Genomic DNA, 22,092 nt, shown 5'->3' on the forward strand with positions numbered 1-22,092 from the left:
TGGGTCTCGCGATAATCTCGCAGCTTAATCACGTTCATATTATTATAAAGTTTTTTTTATCTAAATCCAGAGTGTGGACTTAATTTTATTGTTTAACCGAATGGATAAACTAATCTTCCCAATCATCAATTATAATATATGCTGTGGTCACTGCTAAACATGTATTAAATAATATATGTTGTTGCCAAAGTCGTCTATGGGTAGACCCCGATACTAATATTGTAAATTACAATGGTAGTGCTGGGCCAGGTATTGCTTAGCTTTGAATGTAATATAAAAATAAATTAAGACTAGTTATCGCCCACAATGGCTAAGCAGTTACCGCGTTAGCGTATCACGTAGTGGATCCCAGGTGCGAATCCCGGGTCTGGCAAATTCACATGTAATTTTTCAATGTGTGTTTGGACTTAGAGTACTCTTGAGTATGGAACTAATAGGTTTGGCAAGTGGCTAACATATATTTCTCGTAAAAACAAAAATCTGTTTATACAACCTTCACTCTTTAGAGGCCCATGTGATCGTCTTAGCTTTGGAGATGTTTAAAATATATATATATTTAATTATATAAATACTAATAGTATACAGAATAATATATATAATTATATAATATCTTCAGTGACCGTTTGTAATTAAATATTTGTAATTCCGGGTCGGAAAAAAAATCCCATGTAACGTTATTTTTAAATGTGTTTTTGGACCCAGAGTATGATCTAACAGATTGAGTAAGTGGCTAGCATCCGTTTATCGTAAAAACAAAAACTGGTTAATACAAGACAATAATATATACCTAATCTTCTTAGAATCGAACATGGTAAAAAAAAATAGTCGTTGTATTGTCATGATTTTCTTGTCAAATGGCAAAAGAAGCCGAAAACTCCTAAAAGCATTTTCAGAATTACAAATAAATTTACAATAGACACAATTTAGGCTGAACCTGGAATAGAGCAGGAAATTGAATGTATGAAGTTACCTATGTGTAATTTTGAAGGCATATCCTGCTGTAGTCCTTGAACAAAATGATTATCCGTGTAGGTAATAGTATACACGTAAGTAAGGTTATAAGTCAGACTAACTTATAGTAACAGAGGGCATAGATTTATATATTATGTATCTTTGTTACCATAACACAATATGTTGGCATTTTTTTCTCAATATAGCTGTCGAATGTCGCCAACATTATTATTATATTAACGAATGTTTATGACTGATTTTTGACTATTACTTCTTTTGACAATTTCCGATCCTAATATCATCATAATATGGCCCTCCACAGAGCGGAGGTTTGTATTAACATATTTGTGTTGTTACGAGATGTGGATGTTAGCCACTTGTTCAACATGTTAGGTCCATACTATGTGTGTAACTTGAAATCCTTTTTATTTATATCAAATCGAGCTTTAATATTGGGAATATACCTAAATAAGATTTGATATAAATAAAAAGGATTTTAAGTTATACACATTTGTATTTTTATTAAAATCGATGTTTTTTAAAATGAATATAAAAAATAATAAAACTATGAATTAGTCAAAAATCTTTATGTTAAAAAATAGAAAACTTAATAAACTAAATTTAATAATAAATATGACTATAAAATAATATGTAATAATAACATGTGACCCTGCACCAAATTAACATTTTATAACATTTTTCTTAAATTGTAGGTTTATCTTTGACTTAAAATAAAAAATATTTTTCTTTTTAATATCTACAGCTGATACATATTTATTAATTAATACAGTTGAAATTGTATATTATCAAAAAAATGTCTCAAATTGCAAGCTTCGTATTTTTCCGCTAGGTGCTTCTTTAAAAAAGGCTCAGTAAAGGCTTCACCTAAAGATACATTTATATAAATACTAATATTGGATTCTCAAATTTACACAGCAGGTACCTAATACCATTTTTGAATTCGCCTGAAATACAAGTAAATCGTTTTGAGTGGCGTTTGACAAAAAATATACTTACTAACTTAACTTTTTGTAAAGTCTCTACTATGATTATATTAGGTAATTAATTTCATAGCTCGTAATTATATCACTAGATGTCATACGTAATTAATACCATACTGCACTTCATAGATTCAATTTTAGAAAGTATTACTATATACTATTATAAAATGCTATTAACTACCCAATGAATCAACGATGTTAAAAAATAATATAAAAGAGATTTTGCATTTCACTACTCTGTATTCAGTATTGCATCAATAGTATCAACATCAATCTTTTTATGACACTTATACTATAAATTTGGCCGACATAAACATAAAATGAAATATTAATACTATCGACTGAAGGTACTTGATGGAATTTGAATTTAAATTTTAATGGATTCAAGCTCTGTACTATTCCATTTAAATCGTTTTTTGCGACATGGGTTTCGCCTTTCGGCATCTTCAGGCTCCGTGTACACTCACCAAAGGTAAACACACACTGACAACGAACTCTCTTTATTCTAGCTTATATAATTGATTTATTATATACAAACTATAATTGAAGTAGGTAGTTTGTCAATTTATGGCTACGGCCGTATGTTGTAGCTTAACCACTGGGGAATGCCAAAAGAAATGGCGTATTTCAAAAAAACACTACCTTATTCTTAGGTCAATAATTATTATAAAGCAATCATTATTCATAAGATGTTTATCACACTTGAATGGTCAAAGACATAACTTATAATAAGTATCTTTAGAATCATCTTCAAATGTGTTAATCTTGCCGATTTTTTGAATAATAAAATGTCTAATTCTTGTCAAATTTGGGATCACAGAGATTATCAATATAATTTTTTATCGTAAATATTTTACTAAAATTATCTCGTCATAAATTATACTAATGGTTTTATAAATGCGATTAAACATTAATAAATGTAAAAAATCTTAACACCACTGCACATTCATGTACCGAAATATGACTATATTCTAAAACATTAGAGCGAGAGGTTTAAAAGAATACTATTTTATGTAACAAAAATACTTTATGCAGTCATCAAATGTTTAAAATAAATATAAAGGATAATAAGGCTTCAAAATTATATAAATAGATTATCTACAACGTTTAAGGAGTGTCCAGGATCATGGTTTGAAAATACAATAAAAACTCAATTTTGACCTACGACGAGCATGTGGGCCGTTAAAGCATGTTTTTATCATTGTTTTTCTTTATTACAGTTGGGTTTCTTTATGTTGTTAAAAGCTATAATGTGATAATAACATTATATACATAACCAAATAGTCGTACTATGTAGGTATACAGTTTAACTTCCTCCAGATTTTTTTCCGAGATGATACTCACTGTGATTTAAGCTTGTACTTTGAGAGAATTAATGCAAATTTAATGAAATTAGCAGAATTTAGTAGTAGCAGAATCAATAAGTTCAAGTTAAATCGAATGAATAGAATTTGACATTCTCATCAGGTAAAAATTTACAAAAATATCCCTGTTTATTATCTGTGAAGATAAATAAAATAGTGTCAAAAGTGGGATTTCAGCGATTATGTTAAATTAGTTTTTCAATTGAGGTTCATGCAAAAAATATTTTAAAACTTTCTGTTGAACGTTTCCTGAAGTATTGCTGTATAGAAAGTTTTTTTATTGTTATGCAAAAAAGTATAAAAAAGATTGGAATATTAAAAAACATTTCCCAACATTGCTATGAAATTTTATGTCAATATGACTTCCCGAATAAAAAAGGACATTCTCTTTGTTATGTACAAAATAATAAAAAAAGATATTGCAGACATTTTCTTTACAAAATGTATCTTCAGTAAGGAAGGTATTGTTCTTTCTATATATTATGTATGTATTTTCTTTATCAAGGCTTGGTGCTACGAATTAAAAAATATATTTTGCTTTTATTATAATTATATCGATCAATAAATTGTATGGTTCAACAACCGATCCAAGAACAGGTTAAATATTAAATAAATTAATTCTTTTTTTAACACATTACTTTTGAAATATAATTTGAAAACACTTAAGATATACCAACTAGAAATTATTATCTTTTTTGAAAAAATACGACACCCAACGGGACTTGAATATTCCCCGGATTTGCACTAATGTAATTTATTATTTAAACTATAGTTGTCCTATCTAATTATGAAGAAATTAACTACTTAGCAGTTTTTTCATAATATTGTGCTTATCAAAATCCGTTTATTGTTGGCTATCGGTTTTTGTGTTTTAAATTTAGGTATTAATTAAGTGCCCTAATTATTGTACTCATTGATAATTTAGTACCTAATTAATTATTTATTTTATTTATTTAAATATGTAACATTCTTTATATTTAACATTACATAATTTTAAAAACCTCAGATAATATACATAGGTACAAGAAAAAAATGGAAGTGTTTTCAAAATAGGCATGTATTTTCAATATAAAGAATATTACCCTCACAAATCTTGTGAATTTTTCGTTGAATAAAAGAAATAGTTTATTACACTTTACTATGCTGAGAAGAAAATGTTTTTCTATTTTTATGAGTGGTTTTGAAACCTGCTAAAGTATGGTTTATATTGTGATCAAAACTTTTCAGGAGTTAAGAATAATCTAAGTCATTTGAAAATATTTAAATTGAATAAATACATTAATAGGACAACAAAATTATGGGGAGATTATATAGTTTACTAAGTTTAATGTAATTCAACTCATAAGAATAAAATAATATTTTACGCAGATAACGCAATTGATTCGTCAGAAGTTTTAAAAAGGCGCCTCTAAATAGTTCAAATCAGTCACACAATTAGTAAATTATACCAACACCTTAAAGAGTTATTATAATGTGATCAGTTAATGGCTCTGGCCTCTACGTCAGCGGTTCCCAACCTGTGGTACGCGAGTGGATGGTTGGTGGTACGCGAAAAATAATCAGTAATGGCGGACATAAAAAGTAAAAAAAAATCAGTCATAAAAATAACATTTAAACTATTGTACTTTTTCTATAATTCATAATTTTAATTAATAATATACACACAGTACAGTTGTTAATATTATGCACAGTCGACGATGGTCGACGAAAAATAAGTATCGAAACAAATTGGACGCAGGTGTAGATTTAAGGGTATATCTCAAATCTTTTGAACCAAATTTCAAAAAATTATGTTCTTCGAAACAAGCACAAGGATCTCATTAAATTTATTTTGCTTATATTATTGTGCTTATATTTTCGTAAAATTTGTTTAAAAATTAAACTTATAACTTGATAACGATGTATTATAATCTTAAGCAACACTTTCATAACAATTATTTTCGATAATAAATAGAAAATTTCGGTAATAAAAATATTTTTAAATACAATTTCATTAATATTATTATATTTAATATTATTATATTTGTATTGCGGCGTTGCTGTAAATTTGTAAAAATGAAAGTGTGAATTGTCTCGTTTTCATCAGAAGAATTTTTACATTTTCCGTGTTTAATTAATTTTATATACATATATTTTCTATTAATATCGGTAATTTTTGGAAAAAAATGTTCTGGTTTTGAATTTCGACAAGAAATGAGCTTCGGCACCTTTTATTAAAAAAAAAAACATTGTGATATGTAAAGTTCAAATGTCTCATTTTTATCAGAAAAATAAAACCTTTGGTATTTTTTTTTAAACTTAAATAAATTGAGTTCTGGGAAATATAGTCACCCTTTATAATGCAAATAGAATAACAAATTTCTCGAAATACAATCATTTTTACGAAGTGGTACAATTAAGCGTGATGTACTACCAAGTGGTACACGAGCCAAAAAAGGTTGGGAAACGCTGCTCTACATCACTAAACGCATATATATTTAGTTTGTAACAATTTGTTTCCCAAACTATAAGCACTTATTGCATCGTTTTAGAGATATTGTATTTACAAATATTATTATGTCCCAATTCAGACCATAACAAATCATTGTAAACAAATAAAACTATCATAATAACATTTGGAATGGATATAATTCGGGATGTAGGATGTAGTCTCAAAAAAGTAGTTATGATGGTGTCGTATAGAACCTATATATATATATATCTTAACATAATTGCTGCTTTATAGATTTGCAATAATGATTTTTTCTATCAATTTTTTTTAATGAATATATCAAAATATGAGTAATTACATACCTATCGAGATTAAAAAATGTAATTTTATTAAATTTATCAGATGACAAATTTAAAAATACGGAAATTTTAAGTTTATTACTATAATAATATTTTGGGAGAGAAGTCTTACCTATTCATATAAGTACCTATTTAAAAAAAAATGTAAGAATATTGGCATTCTACTGCCATCTATACGCGGTGAGAAAACTTACGTAGCAAGGACACAATAAAATATTTTTTAAAAGCATTGTCCTTCTGATAAAAGATGTCACTACAATATGTTAATGAATTTCCTTATTTTCCGAGTTTTCAAATTACAACGACATTTGTCGGCGTAAAAATAAACAACATAATATTATTAAATTTCACCTGTTGAAATAAATAACTTTCTTTGAAATATGTTTCACAATAATATTTTGATGCACAAATTTATGTCTTATTAGTTTTAAAACTGTCTTTTTTAATTTTCAGATTAGCGAAGAACTCCAGTCTGGAATTTTCTTTTTTGGAATGTCAAATAGTCTTGTAAATCCAGTAATATATGGTGCTTTTCAACTGTGGCCTGGGAGAAGAGGTAGATCAAGTGGAAGTCAAAGGTATAAAAATAATATAATTATTATTTAAAATACATAACATGGCTCAGCCTAAAATGAAAAACATACTGTAGAAAAATCCTAAAGAAATCTCGGAAACAGGTAGTAAAATTTGGAGACATAATTTTCCCTTGCCATACTACTTAAGTAGTACATAATATTTTTTAAGATACCTAAGTGTCTTTTATGCAGATTATTTCTTATATTATCAACATAATTATTAATGTGACTCCAAAGGGATAAGAGGAAGCTTTAAGTACTTTCTCTTTATTGTGAGTACAGTTTGATATAGTCTTGCCGCGTTCTCCTTCAGTGACATATTGACAGCAATGAACGTTTGCAAAGAGAAGCGGTGTATGATTTTACTGATACACGCCGGCAGAGTTATCCGGACATGCTGAAAGACAGAAGCCAAGATCGGTACTGATCTCGTTAGAAAAATCTGCAAGCAAAAAAAAAAATAAAAAGTCTCTACCTGCAGTCCGAGGTGGTGAGATACCCGGGGTTCCGGCGGCTAGCTCAGGTGTCCATCGAACCCCGGATTCACAAAGAGAGATATTTTAAATTGAGGAGAAATTAAATGAAACCACGTCTGTCTCGTGCGTAACTTAGTATTATGTTATATTTTACATTTTCTTTACACGTTTACATATTTTGTTTTAACAATAAGTTTCGCAGGTCCGTACATGTTGGAAAAGGGACGCTCACTAACTTCTTTCTCTTTTTCAAATTCCGCGTACCCACGCCGTCCAGCAAAAAGGACTCTCGTGATTGGCCAAATTTTATCGCGTGATGCTTTTGATTTGTCGAATCACGAGGACCACCCCGGCGCAGGCGCGTGGAAATTTGAACGTTGCCGGCAAGCGCGGCAAAATTTATTATATTTGAATAAGTACTTATATTTAATCTTAAAATTATCTCTTTCATCCATCATCATTTATACTTTTTAAATTAAATTAAATTTATCTTAATTACACCTCCGCCCAATATGTGATTTTCACACACCGGACGAAGGCCTTTACTTATATGAATAAGAAAAATTACGTAGTTGAGCAAGGAATCAGATTAGATGTTTTATGAAGCCGTTTCTAGAGGTCAGGGTTACGTTTCGACTTATGACTACTAAATGATTATTTTACACCGGGAGAAGCCCGCCTGTAACAGGGGTGTATCAGTGGCTTCACTCTAACGGCGGTTCTTTTACATGCATGTCTGCTTCACGAAATTTCTTGGAATTCTCTCTGAGCTCGTTAATAAATAATTTGTGTATAAAACTTTACAGTCATCTCACTGACTTTGTTAACATGACATGTTGCCGGTTATAGGCTGATCCTGATCCATAACTGTCAGTATTATTAATATAATAACAGTAACATTGTTTTGAATGAATTAATTTTACTGTGGAAAAACAGATTTGTAGGTACATTCAAACGATATTTTTAGATGCTCTTTCAATATATTATATATACAGTTATAATGTTATTTTAATTTGTTTTCTATAATATTTGTTTATAATAAATATTAAATGTATTTTTGTGAAATAAATATTAATGGGTTACAAAATAATATCTAATAAAATGTATCAGTGTGCCATATTTTTAAGATTTTGGATGTGCATTAATATGAAATATTTTTTTTTATTAATTTCCGATTGGCGATATTTTTGTAGACTGTAATTTGGTGATTCGGATGGGAAGGGTGAACTGGGGAACTCCGGGCACTAACCTTTAGTTAATCACCTCTTATCTACTAGTCACTTACACACATACTGTCACGAATGTGTCATAAATTCACGTGTGGCTTTGGAACACAGTGTCTGTGCAGGCGCGCAATCACCCTGTAGTTCATGGTATTTATTGGTTTTGATGAATTAATGTTATTCTTTTGGCCATCAAATTGGCACTAGTTTAGGAGGTGCCAAAAGGAGAAATTATAAGGCCATGTTTGGGATTTTTTGGTGATGATTTAAACATTGACACAAATATTGATTAATTAATATGCTAACATTCAAACTAATTTTAGTGTAGATTTATTGTCTGATATCAATGTGCCCCCCGGACTAATGATCTTCCACTCCCTCTTTATCTCTTGGGTTGGCTAAAGTTCATATTAATATTATGTAAGAGACAAAACTGTAATAATTTTCAATTGTATAATGTATTTGTATTGTTCTTTTTAGAGAAGGTTCAATAATGAACCACCGCAGTACCATGACACAGGCGTCCATAATGCGTCACGGCAGCACCAGAATAGTTGTGGATAGAGTTCCACTACGAGATCACCACGATACGGAATGTCTGGGAGATGAACTGCATCCAGACCGTATGAATAGAATCAACGGCAGAGACTTTAGGAGACACGCGTCGGTGAATCGAGTAATTACGTCGAAAGTACAAAATAACTATAAAAAAGGATTGGTGGGACATCAGAATAATAATAGACTTAGTAATGTGAATGGAGCCGTCACTAGAGTGTAGTGATTATAGTTTTTTTATTGATTTTAATAATCATGGTAATGAAAATTGAATAACTTTTGATAACGATCTGAAAATACTTTGGAGTACTTGTATATAAAAAGTATATTTACATAGAATTATAAAACCAGTTACCCTATAGTTTTTGTATATTAAAAATAATTTGTATGGATTAAAACTATATGTTTCCAAGAATGTACTATTTTTGTACCTTTTTTTTCGATACCGAAATACCGGTTTTTAAAAATCGGACAATGGCGAAAGTGGAACAAAAATATTAATTAACATAAAAGGTTTAACATGACTGTATTTTTTATCGGGTTACGCGATGTCTGGTTTACTTTCGTTGCCCTTCAACGCCCTTAAAGACAATATTAGTATTTTAAAGAGCTTTATATAATTAGTATATTCTTCTGTTTTTTTCCCCATATATTTCACAAATACCGGTATTAATATTTTCATTCGGTATTGCAATCCCTATTCTTGTCAGCACAAGATAATTGTTTTAATTTTGGCAAAGCATTTTGTTTTAAATTACCTACTCCTTATTATAAGCTAACATAACGGTGCCTTGTGAGTAGCCAATAATTACCGCATTAGACATAATATTTGGTTACAATAAAGGTACAATTTTTAATTTTAATTGTCATTATTTTAATAAACAGCTGAATGATGTAGTTTTAATACAAAAATGCATCGAAAATGTTTGCCATAAAATAGTGTAATAATAGAAAACCATATTTTGCAATAATATGACAAAAATTATATAATATACCTACTTAAATGGTTAATGGATACTATTACAAAAAAAATCCGATTTATCAGGGGCAACCTAGAATAATGGGATTTAATATTTAACATAATTAATATGGAGGAAAAATAGTCAGAAAACAAAATTTTTTATAATATGTAAAAAATTACCTACCTTAGTATATAAAATATTTAACTGATATTGAAAATTATAACCTAAAATATTATTTCATGTTTGGATAAAGATATACCTACTTACCACATATTGAATCTCTGCTATTGTGTATGAATTTTTAGGAAAATTATATGGATTTTTTAAATTTTAATTTCAGGTTTTTAATGGACAGCTGCTGGTGTATGGTAATATTTTATAGTTGCAATAATAATCAATGATGCCAGCCAATGACTATTAATGTCATTGATGCCAGCAGACTTATATATATTTTATTTTTAGCTGTTTGCTTTTAAAACATTGTCATGTTGAATTTAACTCTTATCATTGTCCGATATTCATTAATAACTTGAGAAAGAAGTGCTTTAACAGTGATGTGATATAAATCCTTTTTTATATTCAAAACTCAATATATTTTGCGGTAATTTTAGATTTTAATATGTAAAATAAAACTTAACGGGGTATGAATAAACTTAGGACGACACGGCCTCGGTGACCCCAACGATAATGGTGAGCGGCTCGTAGAATTCGCCACTCTGAACGAGCTTGCAATCGGAGGCACTGTTTTTCCCCACAAAGACATTCACAAATATATGTGGACGTCTCCTGATGGACGTACGAGGACGCACATTGACCACTTCTTGTACAGCTTGAAGCACCGAAAGGAACTTCTCGACGTGCGTACTTACAGAGGCGCCGATATCCATAGCGATCATGAGTTACTTATTGGAAACATCCGAGTAAAACTCAGTCGCCAGGCGAGGCCTCCAAAGCGCGAACGAATTGACGTTGAGAAGCTCCGACGCCGAAGAATTCGGATCGACTTCGAAACTGCTGTACGAGATAGTGTAGATCGTATCTACGAGTGGCACAAATCTGAATCCGACCTCATTGAGGCGGACTGGAGCCTCATAAAGAGTGCGATTATGTCGTCGGCTCGTACCGTCCTTGGTACCAGAAGGAGTGAGCAGCCAAAGTGGATGTCTGACGAAACGTGGGTTGAAATTGGTGAACGAGCCAGGCTGAAAGCCCTGAGAGACGAGGAGACAGACCCCGACCGAACCGAGGACCGCCGGACTGACTACCAGACCCAAGACAGGGTAGTCAAACGATCTGTGCGGTTGGACAAGCGCAATTTTATGAACCGGCAAATTGAAGCGGCAGAGGAGGCAGCAAGCAGAAATGACACCAGGAAACTCTTCCGGATCACCCGTGAAGTCTGCGGCAGGCGACCACCTACTCCCGGAGCCATTTGTGGTCCCAGTGGAGCAATAGAGTCTAATGCAGAATGCGTCAAGAAGATTTGGAAGAATCATTTCTGCGGAGTGCTGAACCGCCCACCCCCTTTGGATTCCTTTGACATATCTGCGGAAGCTTTACTTTTGGACATTCCCCGAGCGACCGACATTTCCGATTACCCGCCCACGCACACCGAGATAAAATCGGCTGTGAAAAGGCTCAAGTACGGAAAGGCACCGGGGGGAGACGGGATTCATCCTGAATTCCTCAAGTACAGCTTGAGCGCAATCCTGCACCCTATGTTTCATCTGATGACAAAGGTGTGGGAAGAAGAGCGCTGCCCAAGGGACTGGGTGAACGGTGAAATCATCACACTTCTTAAAAAAGGTGACCCTCTTCGAGCGTGTGCAGACCAAATCCACAACCTTCAATGTCTTCTCCAGCAGAGCCATGAGCTGAACAGTCCGATGGCTTGCTGCTTTGTGGATTACGAGAAGGCTTTTGACAGTCCGCACCGCCCCTCCCTCTGGATAATACTGGGAGTATACGGGATCCCTCCCAAGATCATTGCCATAATCAAAAGCCTGCACGAGAATGGCGAATGCTGTGTCAGAATTGGAGACACTGTCACGGAATGGTTCGGGGTCACGACCGGAGTCAGACAGGGCTGTGTCCTTGCACCGTTTCTATTTATCATTCTCTTTGACTTCATACTTCGTGAAGCTATGCGACCTGGAATACGCCGATGATGCTGTCCTATTCGACAACTCAATCGAGGGCATTCAAGAGACAATCGACAGGTTGCACAACAACTCTTCTCGCGTTGGTTTGAAAATCAACGCGTAGAAAACCAACGTCTTGTGCAATAGCACCTGTCTTGATCCAGATTTCCCTCTGATTAGCAATGGACAAAACATCGAGAGCGTCGACAGCTTCAAGTACCTGGGGGTACACATCACGGGAGATGGCATTTTGCAGAAAGAGCTCGCTATCCGAATGGGAATGGATGGAGCAACATTCAACTCGAGGGCTGTGTCCTTGCACTGTTTCTATTTATCATTCTCTTTGACTTCATACTTCGTGAAGCTATGCGACCTGGAATACGCCGATGATGCTGTCCTATTTGACAACTCAATCGAGGGCATTCAAGAGACAATCGACAGGTTGCATAACAACTCTTCTCGCGTTGGTTTGAAAATCAACGCGAAGAACACCAACGTCTTGTGCAATAGCACCTGTCCTGATCCAGATTTCCCTCTGATTAGCGATGGACAAAACATCGAGAGCGTCGACAGCTTCAAGTACCTGGGGGTACACATCACGAGAGATGGCATTTTGCAGAAAGAGCTCGCTATCCGAATGGGAATGGATAGAGCAACATTCAACTCGATGCGAAATGTCTGGGACTCACGATTGTACTCGGTCAAAACCAAATGCCGCCTATTCGACGCTTGCATTCTGACGGTGCTGCTTTACGGTAGCGAATCATGGAACCTTACGAAGGCTCAGAGCAACCGTATACTGAGCTTCGAAGACAGATGTTTGCGACGAATACTGGGTGTGCAGTGGTATGACTTTAGGAGCAACGAGGAGATAAGAGAACGCACCAAGCAGCCTCTCATCACGCTGAAAGTTAAGAGGCGACATTGGACCTGGCTCGGCCACGTGCTGCGGATGCCAGAAGAGAACTTTAACTTGGCTTGCCTGTTCTTCAAGCCGACCGGATTCTGGCGACCTGGAAGGCCGCTAAATACAATCTACAGAGTGTATACGGCGGAGTTACGGGATGCTGGTTTGACCTGAAACGAAGCAAGAAGACTGGCGAGCGACAGGGATTCTTGGAGGCGCCGCGTGGTGTCCATATGCTCCAGTTAAAGGGGCAGATATGACCAAAGAAGAAGAAGAAGAAGAAGAATAAATAAACTTAATTCTGTCCACTGCTTAAACATTTAGTAGTCGTATAAATAATATAATGTTTATGATTTTTGGTCTCCCGACCTTTGTTTAACCTTATCTTGCTGTTATGTTGTTAAATTCCATTTGTTTCGATGATGTCACCTTGGGTTATCGTACGAGATTGACAATATTAGAATAGGTCAAACATAAAGTCAAATATGGTTTCATAATCATTATTTATTATTTGTTTTAAATATAAAATGATCAAAAAGGCACCTCATTATAATCAAACGAGTATTTCTATACATTCTTACAGTCTAAACGTCATAACACTATCTTGATTTCACGCCTTATTTTCATATCTCTTTCCCACAATTGAGTATGTATCTCTTTGATATATTATAATGCGACGCCTCTGTGTGCAATGGGCATTTATAATAATTTATGACAGGTAAATGAAATCTTACGGATAACTATCAATTATTTGTATTTACTGGATTAATGCTATTATTTTTTTTTAAATAATAACATTTTAATTAGATGTTATATTGCTGATTCTAGAAATGACCGAAATTTAAAGATGAACAAGTGCATATTAACTGAAATATTTGCAGTTTAATGGGCTGGGTAACCTAAGGTGATATTACAGTAATGAGATGGTTAACTTCTTGTCATGAAGAGAATGAGCACAGCATACTGCTTTATCTACCGTCTTCACATAAGCTTCTGCATACCCTTCCTAATATCTTACTATCAAATATGTTCCACTTCCTCACCTTTTTTTAATTATGCCTAGTTTTGCCATCCATCGTTTGGGCCTAGATTTTTTCTATGAAATATTTCTTGAATTAAAATGTCTATAAATTGAATTAGCATTTTTTGCCTGTTAAATATTATTACAAAGTTCTTGGTTAATCTAATTGAGCCTATAGATCCGAAAAACGAGCATTATCGTGATAACGCTGTTTTTTGGTAAATAGGTTTAAATTACGCGGCATACACATATACATGTACTCACCAAATATTACTTTGATATTCTAACAAGAGGTGGCAGTAGACAGTCTAAGCTGACCACGTATTGCACGCTGTTTATTCGTAACTGAAATGTTTAACTACCAATAATCTCTGAACACCGTTTTCCGGATATGGGCTCAATTGTTTACAATATTGCTAAAACATCTTTTTTTCTTTCATTAAATTAATGACTACTATTTTTTTAATAAGCCAAATCGATAACTATTACTGTTTACTGGACTTTCTAAAATATATTTTTGTTTATCATCTTTTATGATGGTAGTAAAAATCAATTACCTATTACAGTATGTACATACATTATAATATGTGTATAAAAGTCCTTTTAATACATGACTGTATTCCAAAACAAAGTTGTGATTCACTTAATATAGACTCATACATATTTTATATTATTAGTAGATAAATAATACTAAAATTATCATAAATATATTAATATTATAAACTGTTATCGCCAAAAGAAAGAAGTAGCTTTTGTAATTTTGTGTGTAGGTATATCTTATTATATTGTAACAATATTATTATTATACTAGCTGACCCGGCAAACGTTGTTCTGCCATATAAATTATTTCTAGTGAATATTTTGGTTGTTAAATAAAAAATAACAAATGTATCGTAAGTGTGTGGGGATGGGATCTATGACAGAAAGATGAATAGAGCGCTGTAGACGATGACCGCCGATAAAAACAAAAAAAACACCAACCATTCATTTTCTCAATTCAAAATGAGTAATGATGTTCATAATGAATGATTACCTGTGACAGGATCTCGTTGTTTAATGTTTATGCAATATCCGTCTTGTTCCTTCCAGAAAATTAGCGGATATTGGAGAGCGTCGTATGAAAGGTGTGTGTCAGCGATGAACTCCAGATTATTGTTTCTTCTTCGAATCACGATTTCTCGTGTCGATGTGCGGTCGCCAACCATGATTCCAGCAATGTCGTCAACAACAGGCACATTGAATCGACGCACGTGTTCTCCAGCTGGTGTTTTATCAGGATTGATGACAATAGCGTGATTGTCACTTTGCAATTCGTGCATGTGTGCTTTGAAGAATTTCAATAATTCATTGTGCTCATTCAACAGGGCATCCAGTTTGCCGACGATGCGCCTGGCATTAGGCGAATTGAGGCTATTGTAGCCGCAACGTCCATCCACATGATTGATATCCTCACCGCCCATGAAGTAGATTTGTAAAAATTTATGTGGTTCGTTTGGCATTGGCAGCAATGAGCCTACTTTGTGGTATACTTGGCCTTTGATTTTGAACGTAGAATGGAATTGTTAACCATTTGCCGCAGTATTGTGAACTATTTCTGTTGCTCCGAACGAAGTCATTTGGAAGCATGAATTGAATGTGCGAATGGACTTCAGGAACAGGTTTGAATCTGGAACCGTGCCGATGAGCAAGCCGTTCAATGGTTCTGGTGGTATCTCAATTTCTGGTAGTTGCACTTTGCCTGATGCGCAACACATCCCGGCTGACTCATGTTTGAATTTGAGCGCATGACAATGGGGACATTCGTTGTCCTTAGCACCAATCAGCACTTTCGGATGAGCGGAATATTCAATATCTGGCTCGTACTCGAATGCGAGACAAAGGAACGAAGCGGATGTAAATGTTCGATGTACTTGTTGGCGTTGTCGGTCATTTGCTCTGCGTGTGTTAACTACGAACCGGCGCGCTTGGCTCCGTTCTAATTGTCGTTGTTGATTTCGTTCAGCTCGTACCTCTTGTGATTGAGATGCACGCAATTGCGACATGCTTACACGCACATTTTTGTTATCTTGTTGGATTTGTTCGTCTGTTCTTTCTGCTCTACCATTTTGCATGTTTGTTGCTTTATTCGTTCGACGGCCCATATGGCCCCCCTTGCGTCTTGCTGGCATTGTGACTTTGATACACGCACATAAAAATAGATAAATTAAAATAAATCGTACAAAATTTTGCACGCACTGCGTTGTGATATGCCGAATGACATGTCAAAATGACGTAACGCTTCTCTTGAATTCTTCTCGGACGTAGCGCCATCTGTCATTCAACAACATAAATAATTTCGTTCTGTTTGAAATACGAACGACGGTTAAATTTGTTCATACAAAAATAATAAAATCGCGATTAAAAAATGGGAGGGTGGGGGTAGGAAAGTGAAAATTTGGGGTTATAGGTATTTTTTTATGCCAAATAATAAAAAAAATACAAAAAAAAAAATTGTAAAAAAAATAAAAGAAAATTTTTCTGGATAGAGATACCCTAATCACCTAGCGATTGTTGACCTATTCTAATACCTAATAAATATACATAAAATAATTCATAAAAATCGGTCGAGCCATTTCGGAGGAGTTCGACCACAAACATCGTGACACGAGATTTTTATATATATAGAGATTCTACATACTTAAGCAGATTTTAAAAATCTAGATTTAACTACTTAATAACAACTTTGCTGTTGATGTCATTTTTATATATTATTTGTGAAATCATTATTTTCACAGATGTATTTTTATTAATTTGGTTAAATAATTGCTACCAAAATACATTTTAAATTTAAAAAAAAACAAACGTTATGGTTAAGTGTTATTATTTTGTCTTTAATATAAAAAAATACCTATAAAATTACCGTTTTTGACTATGTTCAGAGTTTTATACCTTAATTTAGAGAAGTTAAATTTCAATTATTTTTTTTGACCATGTCCAATCTTAATAAGATCATATGGGCCTCCACAGGGTTAGAGGTTTGTATTATTAGATTTTGTTTTCACATGAAATGGATGTCAGCCACTTACTTGCTCAACCTATTAAGTCCATACTACTGACTCATGCACAAATTGTAAAACAATATGTGTACTTGTCAGACCCAGGATTCGAACCTGGGACCCACAACGCTATCGGCCATCGTGGGATTCATTAAAATCAATTTCAAATAAATACGATATTATAATCTACATATATTAATTTATAATGGATTATGCTGTGGTTTTGGGGTGTGAGTTTGGTTGCAGGTGAGATAATCGGTTTTGAAATACATCACAGTTTTCAAAATACCCTTGCTTAGAAGTTAATTGATATATCTTTTTTTTATTTCTTTTACATTGTTTGTGTGTATTTAAGTTTTTAATTTTGTGTTATATTCAATTTTTTTAATAAGTAATTTTACTCACCAGTTAAAAATAATTTACTTTGCTTTTATTTTGCTTACATGTGACAAAATGTATGATACACACCAAAAGAGCACAGTCTGTACTACTTGACACACATTGACATAAAATCTTAATTTCATCAAAACGCGACTTAACACCTTTACCCTGCAACCACAGAATTCATAAAAAAATTTACTTGAACACTTGGATGCTTTTTTGTGTTTTTCAAATTAATTACTTACCTAATTTGAATTAGTTTTATACAATGACCTTCTTGTTATTCTGGATTTTCATTCTGTCGTAAGAAACATGTGGAAAACTCATTAGAAAAATAATGAATAAATCTAATACCTCACATAAAATACTGCCAACAAGATCCAAACATGGAGCATCACTAAACCATTAATTGATTTTCATATTAATATTATCACATTAATGTATCGTAAGGGAAAAATAAATAAATTGTCTGTCAGGAAAGTCATTTGTGTGGTTTGGTTAAATTATGAATTACCATATTTTATCACATTGAAACAGTGAAAAATAATATCAATTGAAACAAGTCATGTATATGCTCGGATGCCTTTTTATGATGTCGTTTACACATCTTTTTTTGTAAACTGCGTCTTTACTTTCGTCATTGTGCTACGCGGCTGTCGTCTATGTACGAGATATGTCTATATATGAAAAATATTAAGAAATATTGTAAAAATTCATTCTTTATTAGGTATTACTAAGATTTTCTTTATATTATATATTATAGTCATAAAATAAATATACATCATCATCTTAGTTATAATCCATACATACGTGATTACTTAAACAAAACTATGAAAGTAGTGATTGAACTAACTATTTTTTTAAATTGCCCTCAGTTTTATTATTAACTGATAATAATAACTAAATAATATATCACAATAAAAACAAAAAAAAATAATTGAAAGATTTTTCTTCACAGTAAGTTAACTATTTTGTGTTCATATTATTATTATTACAAGTCTTATTGACAAAAAAATATTTAAATGGGCCACCTGTATATTCCTCATATTATGTTATTCCATTAAAATTATAAAAATATGTATGGTAAGAAAAGGATTTTTTTAATAATTAATAATCTGATGTTTTTTTGTATATAAAATTGTGACAATAACTATCTTGGTGGTGTAGTAGAACAATCATTTTTTTTAAACTGTACCAAGTACTTAATTACAACCATCCAGTTAATTGATTGATATGAGTGTAAAAAAACTGCAATAGATTCATTATGCATAGGTACATTGAAGTTAATGGCCCACCAAACCACACCCGCCCTGCACCATACTGCATATGTACAATATTAAATTATAAACTGTAGATATGTTACCATAAATAAACAAAAATGTTTACATGTTAATAATTTTATCATATTGTATTTCCAAGCATTGTCTAACATGAACCACCAAACGCTGAGCTGTTCAACCCTTCGCTTGCCTATCAATCCTTTTGCTGTAGGAAATGTAGAAACCAGTGGGTACAGTATGCCTGCACAGGGTATATAGAGGAGGATACTTGTAAACGTAACAACAGAAATAGCGGTGGCTTATAATGCTTGGCAGAATATAAGGCCTTGTCCACATGGCGCGTGTCTCGCCGCGAGTGAATGTAGACACCTCAATAAGGTCCCTGGACCGCGTGCGACAGTCGTCACGGCACGAGTGCTTGTAGACGGCTCAATGAGGTTACATGTACCTGGAATGTGCGCGAGTCAAAACGCGCCATGTCGACAAGGCCTAAATAATAGTAGTATTTTTTTTATTGTGAATCTACATAATATATCAGATTTTAGTTATTTGTAGTTATTTACTTTCATATAGTTAATTAGCCGAATATCTTAACTCTAGTTACTCGAGTTCAGCCAAGACGAGCATTTCTCAAGAGGTTTCGTGTTTAATATCAATGGTTCTGCGAATAAGTGAAAAAAAAATCTCATGAAAAGTTAACAAAAAATATAATATGTACTTTATAGCTGAAGGAGTATACAATGTTAAATTTGAGTCATGTCGCTATTACTTCATAGCTTGTGTAGTGAGCTGATACTGTAATATTATGGTTATCCAGAACCTTTACATTAAATTTCACATATCATTTCTACCTACATAAATACTAGGAAGTAATGCGTAAACGTCCCTTCAGTTCTCAGTGTCGGTTAATATTTACCATTTGCTATTAAAGTAAGTACTCATTTGCTAAAATAACATTATTTAAGACTGAAAAATGTGTAGGCAAAGGTAAAAATATTTCATAATATTACATACTACATAATATTACATAATATTACTACAATACATAATATTACATTTTATAATATATCAATAACAATATTTATTTAGTATCAAAACTTTCGAAATTATCGTATCTTAGATAATTGATTAAAAAGGTAAACTTTCATGACATATTTTGTCAATGATGACATGACATTTGCATTTCTATTTCTCATGCTTATTATATATGACGTAATGTATTTTACTAATAAAAAAATCAAAACCAATTTAGTAATATAATTACGCTATAGAGCTTTACATTGCTAACATGTTTTAAAATATTTAAATTTGAGAAAATTAATACACACATATTATAATTATGTTAATCTTTTATTTTGATTGTTATTAAACATAACGACATAATCGAGAAGTTCCATAGCTTTGACAGAAAATAAGACGTAGTTAAAGAAGAGAAAATGTTCCAATAAACTTCATAATAATAATTCTCTCCCTCTGTAATTCGTGTGCAGTAGAAGAAATCGCTATCTGTACAATTTCAAGGTTAAGTTGTTTCAATATAGAATATATTTTAGTACTTTATCTAAATAAAAACAGCTTTTGAAAGCTTAATTATTTTTATACGAAAATAGGTTAGGGTCGGTACACATTGGTTGGTGGGAGTGTGCATAATTATATTTATGTTCAGTTTTTTGTTTTATGTTAAATCAAATATCAAATTGATAGAAAATTGAAGTTGAATGAAACATTAATATTCATGTTATTCAGTGAATACCTTCTAATATATTATGAGTTAATTGGTGTAAGTCACATATTTTTTAAATTTTGGCTTGTAAATATTTGTCTTCTATAAATTCATTTATATCCATGGGATAGATCATCAAATTCAGCTATTTTTGTTATTAAACTTGCAAGTTACATAGTTGCGAACTCAATGACACCCAAAAATCGATATTGATCTACCATTATTTTATTAATAGTCATTACCAATAACAGTTTTCTAATAAGTAAAATATAATATATACTGCATAATATAATATATTATAATTTGCCAAATGCATTATTATACAATAATTATTCAGTAACATGTTTATAAAATAATATGTATTATAAGTATTATACTTTGAAGCCTTATATATTATGACTAGTGGATGATTGTGAATATCTTTGATACTTGGCATTCAGTAGTTAAGGATGGTTCATCTTTATACATAGATGTCCAACCTTTTGACGTCCTTAGTTCTCATCGATTAAAGGATTATTTTGAGAAACATAACAAATTATTATATTTTTATATGTACCTTCTTCTTATTGTGCTATCCCCTAGCGGAGGTAGGCCACCATTAAGACGATCTTAGCTTTGTCATCCAACCTGGAGCAGTTCAGTGGAGCTACTATTGCGTCGCTGTAGGATTGGTTTGTCAAATAGACCAAATGTCAATGTTCAGATGAAAAAATAATTTCATTATCCTATATTTAAATACATGTAGGTATTTAAATTGTTGTTTTTACAGCATATGCATGCTGTATTCATTAAAAAGTAATTTAAAGAAAAGGATGGTTCTGGTCCATTTAGATACAAAAAAATTAATCTGCATTAAAAGGTCGATTTTGTCAACAACGGATATTCGACAAACCAATCCTATAGCGACGATTGTACCAATGACGGAGGTTCTTAAGCCATGAAATGCAGCATCGTCCTCTGCTACGCTTACCAATGATCTTTCCTTGAATGACAAGTTGGGGAATGCTGTACTTTTGTCCTCTTATGTATTTTTATATATAAAATAACTGTACATTTTTTATTATTGATCTACCAAAAAGAGAAAAAATTATAATTATGATTTTTCAGGAAATTTGATATCAAATACCAGTATAAAAACAAAAAGCAAGGCTGCATACATATTGTTGTTTATTTACTTGGGCCATATTATTGGTTAATTATTATAGGCTGGTTTCTATTAACCTTCTCTTTACGATGCTAATAAATTCCGTCCGTTCCGGTGATGTCACCTCAGGTTACCGTACGATATTGACAATATTACAGTAGGAAAAGAGAAATTCCTCTTTTGGTAACATAATATATAAGTCTAAAAAGATTTCGTCATCATTATTTGCTGTTTGTTTTATCCATAAAACGATTCAAAAGACATTAAACCTTAATTATAATCATACGAGTATTTCTATATATTCTTATAACCTACAAGTCATAATAATATCTTGATTTCACCGCTTACTTTTAAATCTCTTTCTCACAATTTAGTATGTCTCTCTTTGTTGCATATACTTGTAAATATAATATCTCTTTTGTTCATAATATAATGAGACGCTCTGTTTGCAATGTGCATTTTTATAATAATCGATGGACAGGTAAATGAATCTGACAGATATACATCAATTATATACGTATTTACTGGATAATGGTATTGATTTTGAAAATAATATTTTAGTT

At 32.4% G+C, this 22,092-nt stretch overlaps 1 protein-coding gene across 2 annotated transcripts in view; it reads left to right on the top strand.

The window, feature by feature from the left end:
• LOC147072757 (gonadotropin-releasing hormone receptor-like) overlaps window positions 1-9,959 on the top strand; it is a 179,216-nt gene extending 169,257 nt beyond the window's left edge. For both annotated transcript variants that reach the window (XM_085946188.1, XM_085946187.1), the window contains 2 exons: window positions 6,560-6,684; window positions 8,861-9,959. In XM_085946188.1, the coding sequence (XP_085802314.1) occupies window positions 6,560-6,684; window positions 8,861-9,158 (423 nt within the window). In that variant the 3' untranslated portion in view covers window positions 9,159-9,959. The remainder of the gene's footprint in view (window positions 1-6,559; window positions 6,685-8,860) is intronic.
• The last annotated feature ends 12,133 nt before the right edge of the window (window positions 9,960-22,092 follow it).

This window comes from Rhyacophila brunnea, unplaced genomic scaffold (genome assembly GCF_057557595.1).
Source record: "Rhyacophila brunnea isolate RB1 unplaced genomic scaffold, BYU_Rbru_1.0 scaffold_19, whole genome shotgun sequence".
Lineage (NCBI taxonomy): Eukaryota > Metazoa > Arthropoda > Insecta > Trichoptera > Rhyacophilidae > Rhyacophila > Rhyacophila brunnea.